This window comes from Oncorhynchus mykiss, chromosome 12, assembly GCF_013265735.2.
Source record: "Oncorhynchus mykiss isolate Arlee chromosome 12, USDA_OmykA_1.1, whole genome shotgun sequence".
Classification (NCBI taxonomy): Eukaryota; Metazoa; Chordata; class Actinopteri; order Salmoniformes; family Salmonidae; genus Oncorhynchus; species Oncorhynchus mykiss.
The window spans coordinates 102460999-102473503 of NC_048576.1; the positions used below are offsets into that span (position 1 = coordinate 102460999).

At 43.2% G+C, this 12505-nt stretch overlaps 2 protein-coding genes across 2 annotated transcripts in view; one reads left to right on the forward strand and one right to left on the reverse strand.

Moving 5' to 3' along the window:
* The window catches only part of LOC110539186 (NLR family CARD domain-containing protein 3-like), an 808883-nt gene that overhangs the window by 790590 nt on the left and 5788 nt on the right, over positions 1 to 12505 (forward strand). The window contains exons 4-7 of the mRNA XM_036939644.1: positions 6362 to 6446; positions 6576 to 6804; positions 7174 to 8935; positions 9220 to 9393. Coding sequence (XP_036795539.1) covers positions 6362 to 6446; positions 6576 to 6804; positions 7174 to 8935; positions 9220 to 9393 — 2250 coding nt within the window. The remainder of the gene's footprint in view (positions 1 to 6361; positions 6447 to 6575; positions 6805 to 7173; positions 8936 to 9219; positions 9394 to 12505) is intronic.
* Positions 1 to 12505, reverse strand: part of LOC118937843 (NLR family CARD domain-containing protein 3-like) — a 303083-nt gene that overhangs the window by 218886 nt on the left and 71692 nt on the right. The window lies entirely within an intron of this gene.

The window sequence follows — 12505 nt, forward strand, 5'->3', positions numbered from 1 at the left end:
TACTCCTTATAGTCTCATTCTTGTTATTTTATTGTGTTACCAGCTTTTATGTATCTAATTGTTCTTCCTTTTTAACTGCATTGTTAGTCAAGGGCAGGGTCAAATAATAATCACTGTGGTTATAGAGGGTCAACAGGTCAGCACTATAGGAGTAAATAATAACCACTGTGGTTATAGAGGGTCAACAGGTCAGCACTATAGGACTAAATAATAACCACTGTGGTTATAGAGGGTCAGCACTATAGGAGTAAATAATAACCACTGTGGTTATAGAGGGTCAACAGGTCAGCACTATAGGAGTAAATAATAACCACTGTGGTTATAGAGGGTCAGCACTATAGGAGTAAATAATAACCACTGTGGTTATAGAGGGTCAGCACTATAGGACTAAATAATAACCACTGTGGTTATAGAGGGTCAACAGGTCAGCACTATAGGACTAAATAATAACCACTGTGGTTATAGAGGGTCAACAGGTCAACACTATAGGAGTAAATAATAATCACTGTGGTTATAGAGGGTCAACACTATAGGAGTAAATAATAATCACTGTGGTTATAGAGGGTCAGCACTATAGGACTAAATAATAACCACTGTGGTTATAGAGGGTCAACAGGTCAGCACTATAGGAGTAAATAATAACCACTGTGGTTATAGAGGGTCAACAGGTCAGCACTATAGGACTAAATAATAACCACTGTGGTTATAGAGGGTCAGCACTATAGGACTAAATAATAACCACTGTGGTTATAGAGGGTCAACAGGTCAACACTATAGGAGTAAATAATAATCACTGTGGTTATAGAGGGTCAACACTATAGGAGTAAATAATAATCACTGTGGTTATAGAGGGTCAACAGGTCAGCACTATAGGAGTAAATAATAACCACTGTGGTTATAGAGGGTCAACAGGTCAGCACTATAGGACTAAATAATAACCACTGTGGTTATAGAAGGTCAACACTATAGGAGTAAATAATAACCACTGTGGTTATAGAGGGTCAACAGGTCAACACTATAGGAGTAAATAATAACCACTGTGGTTATAGAGGGTCAACAGGTCAGCACTATAGGACTAAATAATAACCACTGTGGTTATAGAGGGTCAGCACTATAGGAGTAAATAATAACCACTGTGGTTATAGAGGGTCAACAGGTCAACACTATAGGAGTAAATAATAACCACTGTGGTTATAGAGGGTCAACACTATAGGAGTAAATAATAACCACTGTGGTTATAGAGGGTCAGCACTATAGGAGTAAATAATAACCACTGTGGTTATAGAGGGTCAACAGGTCAACACTATAGGAGTAAATAATAATCACTGTGGTTATAGAGGGTCAACACTATAGGAGTAAATAATAATCACTGTGGTTATAGAGGGTCAACAGGTCAACACTATAGGAGTAAATAATAATCACTGTGGTTATAGAGGGTCAGCAGGTCAGCACTATAGGACTAAATAATAACCACTGTGGTTATAGAGGGTCAACAGGTCAGCACTATAGGAGTAAATAATAACCACTGTGGTTATAGAGGGTCAACAGGTCAGCACTATAGGACTAAATAATAACCACTGTGGTTATAGAGGGCCAACAGGTCAGCACTATAGCAGTAAATAATAATCACTGTGGTTATAGAGGGCCAACAGGTCAGCACTATAGGACTAAATAATAACCACTGTGGTTATAGAGGGTCAACAGGTCAACACTATAGGAGTAAATAATAATCACTGTGGTTATAGAGGGTCAACACTATAGGAGTAAATAATAATCACTGTGGTTATAGAGGGTCAACAGGTCAACACTATAGGAGTAAATAATAACCACTGTGGTTATAGAAGGTCAACAGGTCAGCACTATAGGAGTAAATAATAACCACTGTGGTTATAGAGGGTCAACAGGTCAGCACTATAGGACTAAATAATAACCACTGTGGTTATAGAGGGCCAACAGGTCAGCACTATAGGACTAAATAATAACCACTGTGGTTATAGAGGGTCAACAGGTCAACACTATAGGAGTAAATAATAATCACTGTGGTTATAGAGGGTCAACACTATAGGAGTAAATAATAATCACTGTGGTTATAGAGGGTCAACAGGTCAACACTATAGGAGTAAATAATAACCACTGTGGTTATAGAGGGTCAACAGGTCAGCACTATAGGACTAAATAATAACCACTGTGGTTATAGAGGGTCAGCACTATAGGAGTAAATAATAACCACTGTGGTTATAGAGGGTCAACACTATAGGAGTAAATAATAATCACTGTGGTTATAGAGGGTCAACAGGTCAGCACTATAGGACTAAATAATAACCACTGTGGTTATAGAGGGTCAACAGGTCAGCACTATAGGAGTAAATAATAATCACTGTGGTTATAGAGGGTCAACAGGTCAGCACTATAGGAGTAAATAATAACCACTGTGGTTATAGAGGGTCAACAGGTCAACACTATAGGAGTAAATAATAACCACTGTGGTTATAGAGGGTCAGCACTATAGGACTAAATAATAACCACTGTGGTTATAGAGGGTCAACAGGTCAGCACTATAGGACTAAATAATAACCACTGTGGTTATAGAGGGTCTGTGTTCTTGTTTGTGTCTCACTGCTATGCTTTATGTTGGCGAGGTTGCAGTTGTAAATGAGAACTTGTTCTCAACTGGCCAACCTGGGTAAATAAAGGTGTTCTCAACTGGCCAACCTGGTTAAATAAAGGTGTTCTCAACTGGCCAACCTGGTTAAATAAAGGTGTTCTCAACTAGCCAACCTGGTTAAATAAAGGTGTTCTCAACTGGCCAACCTGGGTAAATAAAGGTGTTCTCAACTGGCCAACCTGGGTAAATAAAGGTGTTCTCAACTGGCCAACCTGGTTAAATAAAGGTGTTCTCAACTGGCCAACCTGGGTAAATAAAGGTGTTCTCAACTGGCCAACCTGGTTAAATAAAGGTGTTCTCAACTAGCCAACCTGGTTAAATAAAGGTGTTCTCAACTGGCCAACCTGGGTAAATAAAGGTGTTCTCAACTGGCCAACCTGGGTAAATAAAGGTGTTCTCAACTGGCCAACCTGGGTAAATAAAGGTGTTCTCAACTAGCCAACCTGGGTAAATAAAGGTGTTCTCAACTGGCCAACCTGGGTAAATAAAGGTGTTCTCAACTGGCCAACCTGGGTAAATAAAGGTGTTCTCAACTGGCCAACCTGGTTAAATAAAGGTGTTCTCAACTGGCCAACCTGGTTAAATAAAGGTGTTCTCAACTGGCCAACCTGGGTAAATAAAGGTGTTCTCAACTGGCCAACCTGGGTAAATAAAGGTGTTCTCAACTAGCCAACCTGGGTAAATAAAGGTGTTCTCAACTGGCCAACCTGGGTAAATAAAGGTGTTCTCAACTGGCCAACCTGGGTAAATAAAGGTGTTCTCAACTGGCCAACCTGGTTAAATAAAGGTGTTCTCAACTGGCCAACCTGGTTAAATAAAGGTGTTCTCAACTAGCCAACCTGGTTAAATAAAGGTGTTCTCAACTGGCCAACCTGGGTAAATAAAGGTGTTCTCAACTGGCCAACCTGGGTAAATAAAGGTGTTCTCAACTGGCCAACCTGGTTAAATAAAGGTGTTCTCAACTGGCCAACCTGGGTAAATAAAGGTGTTCTCAACTGGCCAACCTGGTTAAATAAAGGTGTTCTCAACTAGCCAACCTGGTTAAATAAAGGTGTTCTCAACTGGCCAACCTGGGTAAATAAAGGTGTTCTCAACTGGCCAACCTGGGTAAATAAAGGTGTTCTCAACTGGCCAACCTGGGTAAATAAAGGTGTTCTCAACTAGCCAACCTGGGTAAATAAAGGTGTTCTCAACTGGCCAACCTGGGTAAATAAAGGTGTTCTCAACTGGCCAACCTGGGTAAATAAAGGTGTTCTCAACTGGCCAACCTGGTTAAATAAAGGTGTTCTCAACTGGCCAACCTGGTTAAATAAAGGTGTTCTCAACTGGCCAACCTGGGTAAATAAAGGTGTTCTCAACTGGCCAACCTGGGTAAATAAAGGTGTTCTCAACTAGCCAACCTGGGTAAATAACGGTGTTCTCAACTGGCCAACCTGGGTAAATAAAGGTGTTCTCAACTGGCCAACCTGGGTAAATAAAGGTGTTCTCAACTGGCCAACCTGGTTAAATAAAGGTGTTCTCAACTGGCCAACCTGGTTAAATAAAGGTGTTCTCAACTGGCCAACCTGGGTAAATAAAGGTGTTCTCAACTGGCCAACCTGGGTAAATAAAGGTGTTCTCAACTAGCCAACCTGGGTAAATAACGGTGTTCTCAACTGGCCAACCTGGGTAAATAAAGGTGTTCTCAACTGGCCAACCTGGGTAAATAAAGGTGTTCTCAACTGGCCAACCTGGGTAAATAAAGGTGTTCTCAACTGGCCAACCTGGGTAAATAAAGGTGTTCTCAACTGGCCAACCTGGTTAAATAAATATGAAATAAAATAAAGAAAAATAAAAATAAAAATCTCTAATTTTATCCAATGTAAAAAACACAATTTCAAATGTTGCCACAGGAGCCCAAATTTAGCCAGTCAGTCACATTTGACTGTAAAACCTAGCAGTACTACTGATATCTCTGAGAGTGAGGCAGATATATATTATTACTGTGTAAAACTGTGTAAAACCTAGCAGTACTACTGATATCTCTGAGAGTGAGGCAGATATATATTATTACTGTGTAAAACCTAGCAGTACTACTGATTTCTCTGAGAGTGAGGCAGATATATATTATTACTGTGTAAAACCTAGCAGTACTACTGATTTCTCTGAGAGTGAGGCAGATATATATTATTACTGTGTAAAACCTAGCAGTACTACTGATTTCTCTGAGAGTGAGGCAGATATATATTATTACTGTGTAAAACCTAGCAGTACTACTGATTTCTCTGAGAGTGAGGCAGATATATATTATTACTGTGTAAAACCTAGCAGTACTACTGATTTCTCTGAGAGTGAGGCAGATATATATTATTACTGTGTAAAACTGTGTAAAACCTAGCAGTACTACTGATTTCTCTGAGAGTGAGGCAGATATATATTATTACTGTGTAAAACCTAGCAGTACTACTGATTTCTCTGAGAGTGAGGCAGATATATATTATTACTGTGTCAAACCTAGCAGTACTACTGATTTCTCTGAGAGTGAGGCAGATGTATATTATTACTGTGTAAAACCTAGCAGTACTACTGATTTCACTCAATAAATTTGCTTCATTTGAATATGTTTTTTTTTAGGATGCGTGCCAGTGTTGATGTTGAGACCTGATGGATATCGTTGAAAATGGCGTGGTTATTGACAATGTTAGCTTGGAGCTGCTTGAGTGTTATAGCATTGTTGGCCAAAAACGTGTTTACTATCTCCCTCTCTTGCTGTGAACAGGCCTTCCCCCTGACCCTCAAAAAAAAAACCTATATTCAATAGTATACTATACTCACAGTCCAGCATCCCTCCACGCAACAGTGTTGCACGGATCTCATTTGTCAGATTCGGTCCTCTTTGAGCACCTTCTTGTCTTCCTCTTCCTCCTCCTCGTCCTCCTCGTTCTCCTCCTCGTCCTCCTCGTTCTCTTCCTCGTCCTCCTCCTCGTCCTCCTTGTCCTCCTCGTCCTCTTCCTCCTCCTCGTCTTACTCTTTCTCTGACTCTTTCCATTGTGCTTGAAGACCGATGAACTCACCTGCTGCTTTTTATAGTGCTAAGGGAAAACACCTGATTGCAATCCCAAAAAACTGTAACACTTTTCTGCCCATGATTAGCTACTGAAAAACACACCAATCTCTTTCATAATGTCTACGAAATCAAATAAAATGTACAAACATTTCTGAAAAGTGGTATGAAGCATTTTAGAATGAAACTCTTCTTATGTTTCCCCATCTGAGCTCAGAGTAGATGAGAGATGTAATGTTTGTCTCTGTTGTGTTGAAGCCCAATCAAGCAGGAGAGACCAGCCTCCCCTGTTCCCAGCTGTGTGTCCATGAAGAGTGACAAGTCTATGGGTCAACCTTTAAACTTTAGAGAGGGAGACTTTTCTACTGAACAAAGGTAAGAAGAACTCATGGGTCCTGGTCAGTGAGTTAAACAACACTGTCTCTCGTCATTTCTCCTCTTTTCCCATTTATTGATGTTGTTTTCATAATCCATAGGCTAATCATTTTGTCCATTTTCATAGTCCTAAAACAATATTAAACAAACACAACATTCCCTCCCGGTGTGTGTGTGCATCTCTGTGTGTGTGTGTGTGTGTGTGTGTGTGTGTGTGTGTGTGTGTGTGTGTGTGTACTCCCTGGATGAGGGGATGTAATCTCATGTTTTGTCCACAGAAACCAACAGGAGAGATCAGAGTCAGAGATTCTCAGTGGTCAGTCTTCCCAGAGTCATCAAACAGACCTGGCCTCCATATTCAGTGTATGTGGTCCTGTTATGTACATTTGTTTTTGTTAACCTCAAGTAAAGTTGATCTGTCAATCATACATTATTGTGTTAATGAGAAAGCATTTATTCTCTTGCTTAACTTATTTACTTTATTTATTTCAGTTGCTTGAAGAGAAAATTATGACATTTGTGAAGAACGAGCTGAAGACGTTCAAGAGGATTCTTAGTCCAGAACTCCCAGAAGGCTTTGAGAGTAAGAAGCAGGATAAGGAAGTGGTGGACGCTGAAAATGAGAAGCAGGAGAGCAGTGCCAGAGAGGGGGCTCTGAAGATCACACTGCACATCCTGAGGAAAATGAACTTGAAGGAGCTTGCTGACACACTGGAGAAAAGTAAGAGCTGTCTGCCTCATATTGAATGCTGTTTTATAACATTTAAAAGCTGTAGGTAAAGTACAGCTAAAGTAGCTGTGTAACTCAATGATATTGTAGCTGCCTCAACACAACACCTAGTGACCTCATCAAGTAGCAGCAGGGATGTGTTGTGGTGATTAATTTAGAGAGAGAGACAACATTAATAATACCATCAATAATACCAATAATAATATAATCAGTCACACCAGTCTGTAATGCATTATGAAAACATTTACACATTTATACAGTCAGTTAAGAAAGTGTTATAATTGAAAACTTTATAACAGTCCTACAATACTGTAGACATTAAAACAGACGTAATATTAATATCCTCTGTGTTATTTCTAGATTCAGATGAGCTTGCTGTGATTTGCCAACGTGAACTCAAATCTAATCTAAAGAAGAAGTTTCAATGTGTATTTGAGGGGATCGCTAAACAAGGAAACCCAACACTTCTCAATAAGATCTACACAGAGCTCTACATCACAGAGGGTGGAACAGGAGAGGTCAATAATGAACATGAGCTGAGACAGATTGAGACAACAACCAGGAAACAAGCAAGACCAGAGACTGCAATCAAATGTAACGACATCTTCAAACCCTTAACTGGACAAGACAAACTTATCAGAACTGTGCTGACAAAGGGAGTCGCTGGCATTGGAAAAACAGTCTCTGTGCAGAAGTTCATCCTGGACTGGGCTGAAGGAAAAGCAAATCAGGATGTCCAATTTGTATTTTCATTCCCTTTCCGGGAGCTGAATTTGATGAAAGGGGACAAACACACTTTCATTGAACTTCTCAATCACTTCTCAATGGAAACCAAACAATCAAGAATCTCCAACTACAACAAGTACAAAGTTCTGTTCATCTTTGATGGTCTGGATGAGTGCCGACTGCCCCTAGACTTCCAGAAGAACAAGATCTGTTGTGACGTCACAGAGTCAACCTCAGTGGATGTTCTGCTGACAAATCTCATCAAGGGAAATCTGCTTTCCTCTGCTCTCCTCTGGATAACTACCCGACCTGCAGCAGCCAATAAGATCCCTTCAGTGTGTGTTGACCAGGTTACAGAGGTACGAGGGTTCAATGACCCACAGAAGGAGGAGTACTTCAGGAAGAGATTCAGTGCTGAGGACCTGGCCAGCAGAATCATCTCACACGTAAAGACATCAAGGAGCCTCCACATCATGTGCCACATTCCAGTCTTCTGTTGGATTTCTGCAACAGTCCTTGAACACATGCTGGAACATAAGTTAGAAGAGATGCCCAAGACTCTGACTGAGATGTACACACACCTTGTTGTGTTTCATACCAAACAGAAGAATGAAAAGTATATTGGGAAAGAAGAGACAGGTCCACACTGGAATGAAGAGAGCATTCTGTCACTGGGAAAACTGGCTTTTCAACAGCTTGTGAATGGCAATCTGATTTTCTATGAAGAAGACCTGAAAGAGGCTGGCATTGATGTGATTGAAGCCTCAGTGTACTCAGGATTGTGCACACAGCTCTTTAAAGAGGAATGTGGGCTGTACCAGGACAAGGTGTACTGCTTTGTTCATCTGAGCATTCAGGAGTTTCTGGCTGCTGTATATGTGTTCCTCAACAACAATGAGAATCTAATGGACAAACCGCGAACAAAAGACGAGCCTGCAGTTACTTTCTACAAGAGTGCTGTGGATAAAGCCTTACAAAGTGAGACAGGAAACCTGGACCTTTTCCTCCGCTTCCTTCTGGGCCTCTCAATGGAGTCCAATCAGAAGCACTTACGAGGTCTACTGACAAAGACAAGAAGCAGCTCACAGAGCCATGAAGAAACAGTCAAGTACATCAAGGAGAAGATCAGGGAGAATCCCTCTCCAGAGAGGTGCATCAATCTGTTCCACTGTCTGAATGAACTGAATGACCATTCTCTAGTGGAGGAGATCCAAAGCTACCTGAGCTCAGGAAGTCTCTCAGAACGCAACCTGTCACCTGGACAGTGGTCAGCTCTGGTCTTTGTGTTGCTGACTTCAGAAAAGGAGCTGGATGTGTTTGACCTGAAGAAATACTCCAGATCAGAGGAAGGTCTTTTGAGGCTGCTGCCAGTGGTCAAAGCCTCCAGAGCTGCTCTGTGAGTGAATAAAGTTACATATAAGAACTAATCACCAGGAAGAAATTCAGTTTAGAGAATAATATGTATTATAATATGTATATAATATTATATTGAAAAACATATTGAGTAAATGCATTGATTTTCACATTAGTATAACAATATGACCATACAATTCTAGGAGACGAAAGATGAATCTATATGTTGTTTGAGAGAAAAAGCCAAATGCATCTGCCATTGTCCTTCTACACTACTGGTGTTAAATTAACAGTGTGTTTGTGAAGTCATGATGATCTCTTTGTCAGGCTGTCAGGCTGTGGAGTCACTGAGGAAGGCTGTGCTTCTCTGGTCTCAGCTCTGATGTCAAACCCCTCACACCTGAGAGAGTTGGATCTGAGTAACAATGACCTGAAGGATTCAGGAGTGGACCTGCTCTCTGCTGGACTGGGGAATCCCCACTGTAAACTGGAGACTCTGAGGTCAGTATTCCTGTAGTTGGTCAACAAGTGATAACTGTTCACCAGATCCACATGTGTTTACCAGACACACATAGTCCACACCATATGTGTTTGGACAGTGAAGATTACAGTTTTACATTTGGTGCTTTGCTCCCGCATGTTGGATTTGAGATAGAATATGTTGTATTAGGTGACAGTACAGCTTGGCATTCTCTCAACCAGGTTCATGAGGTAGTCACCTGGAATGCATTTCAATGAACAGGTGTGCCTTCTTAAAAGTTAATTTGTGGAATTTATTTCCATCTTAATGCGTTTGGTAGGGGGGTATGGAGATGATAGCCCTATTTGGTAAAATACCAAGTCCATATTATGGCAAGAACAGCTCAAATAAGCAAATCATTACTTTAATAACCGCTGGATCTGCTCCTTTTAAAAAAAATACTAACTGCCTGTAGCCATGAAGCTGGATGGTTCAAAGTTACTACTACCATGTGGTGGAGCCAGTAGTCTTCCTCTGTGTCGACCTTCTACTACCATGTGGTGGAGCCAGTAGTCTTCCTCTGTGTCGACCTTCTACTACCATGTGGTGGAGCCAGTAGTCTTCCTCTGTGTCGACCTTCTACTACCATGTGGTGGAGCCAGTAGTCTTCCTCTGTGTCGACCTTCTACTACCATGTGGTGGAGCCAGTAGTCTTCCTCTGTGTCGACCTTCTACTACCATGTGGTGGAGCCAGTAGTCTTCCTCTGTGTCGACCTTCTACTACCATGTGGTGGAGCCAGTAGTCTTCCTCTGTGTCGACCTTCTACTACCATGTGGTGGAGCCAGTAGTCTTCCTCTGTGTCGACCTTCTACTACCATGTGGTGGAGCCAGTAGTCTTCCTCTGTGTCGACCTTCTACTACCATGTGGTGGAGCCAGTAGTCTTCCTCTGTGTCGACCTTCTACTACCATGTGGTGGAGCCAGTAGTCTTCCTCTGTGTCGACCTTCTACTACCATGTGGTGGAGCCAGTAGTCTTCCTCTGTGTCGACCTTCTACTACCATGTGGTGGAGCCAGTAGTCTTCCTCTGTGTCGACCTTCTACTACCATGTGGTGGAGCCAGTAGTCTTCCTCTGTGTCGACCTTCTACTACCATGTGGTGGAGCCAGTAGTCTTCCTCTGTGTCGACCTTCTACTACCATGTGGTGGAGCCAGTAGTCTTCCTCTGTGTCGACCTTCTACTACCATGTGGTGGAGCCAGTAGTCTTCCTCTGTGTCGACCTTCTACTACCATGTGGTGGAGCCAGTAGTCTTCCTCTGTGTCGACCTTCTACTACCATGTGGTGGAGCCAGTAGTCTTCCTCTGTGTCGACCTTCTACTACCATGTGGTGGAGCCAGTAGTCTTCCTCTGTGTCGACCTTCTACTACCATGTGGTGGAGCCAGTAGTCTTCCTCTGTGTCGACCTTCTACTACCATGTGGTGGAGCCAGTAGTCTTCCTCTGTGTCGACCTTCTACTACCATGTGGTGGAGCCAGTAGTCTTCCTCTGTGTCGACCTTCTACTACCATGTGGTGGAGCCAGTAGTCTTCCTCTGTGTCGACCTTCTACTACCATGTGGTGGAGCCAGTAGTCTTCCTCTGTGTCGACCTTCTACTACCATGTGGTGGAGCCAGTAGTCTTCCTCTGTGTCGACCTTCTACTACCATGTGGTGGAGCCAGTAGTCTTCCTCTGTGTCGACCTTCTACTACCATGTGGTGGAGCCAGTAGTCTTCCTCTGTGTCGACTTTCTACTACCATGTGGTGGAGCCAGTAGTCTTCCTCTGTGTCGACCTTCTACTACCATGTGGTGGAGCCAGTAGTCTTCCTCTGTGTCGACCTTCTACTACCATGTGGTGGAGCCAGTAGTCTTCCTCTGTGTCGACCTTCTACTACCATGTGGTGGAGCCAGTAGTCTTCCTCTGTGTCGACCTTCTACTACCATGTGGTGGAGCCAGTAGTCTTCCTCTGTGTCGACCTTCTACTACCATGTGGTGGAGCCAGTAGTCTTCCTCTGTGTCGACCTTCTACTACCATGTGGTGGAGCCAGTAGTCTTCCTCTGTGTCGACCTTCTACTACCATGTGGTGGAGCCAGTAGTCTTCCTCTGTGTCGACCTTCTACTACCATGTGGTGGGGCCAGTAGTCTTCCTCTGTGTCGACCTTCTACTACCATGTGGTGGAGCCAGTAGTCTTCCTCTGTGTCGACCTTCTACTACCATGTGGTGGAGCCAGTAGTCTTCCTCTGTGTCGACCTTCTACTACCATGTGGTGGAGCCAGTAGTCTTCCTCTGTGTCGACCTTCTACTACCACGTGGTGGAGCCAGTAGTCTTCCTCTGTGTCGACCTTCTACTACCATGTGGTGGAGCCAGTAGTCTTCCTCTGTGTCGACCTTCTACTACCACGTGGTGGAGCCAGTAGTCTTCCTCTGTGTCGACCTTCTACTACCATGTGGTGGAGCCAGTAGTCTTCCTCTGTGTCGACCTTCTACTACCATGTGGTGGAGCCAGTAGTCTTCCTCTGTGTCGACCTTCTACTACCACGTGGTGGAGCCAGTAGTCTTCCTCTGTGTCGACCTTCTACTACCACGTGGTGGAGCCAGTAGTCTTCCTCTGTGTCGACCTTCTACTACCACGTGGTGGAGCCAGTAGTCTTCCTCTGTGTCAACCTTCTACTACCACGTGGTGGAGCCAGTAGTCTTCCTCTGTGTCGACCTTCTACTACCACGTGGTGGAGCCAGTAGTCTTCCTCTGTGTCGACCTTCTACTACCACGTGGTGGAGCCAGTAGTCTTCCTCTGTGTCGACCTTCTACTACCATGTGGTGGAGCCAGTAGTCTTCCTCTGTGTCGACCTTCTACTACCATGTGGTGGAGCCAGTAGTCTTCCTCTGTGTCGACCTTCTACTACCATGTGGTGGAGCCAGTAGTCTTCCTCTGTGTCGACCTTCTACTACCATGTGGTGGAGCCAGTAGTCTTCCTCTGTGTCGACCTTCTACTACCATGTGGTGGAGCCAGTAGTCTTCCTCTGTGTCGACCTTCTACTACCATGTGGTGGAGCCAGTAGTCTTCCTCTGTGTCGACCTTCTACTACCATGTGGTGGAGCCAGTAGTCTT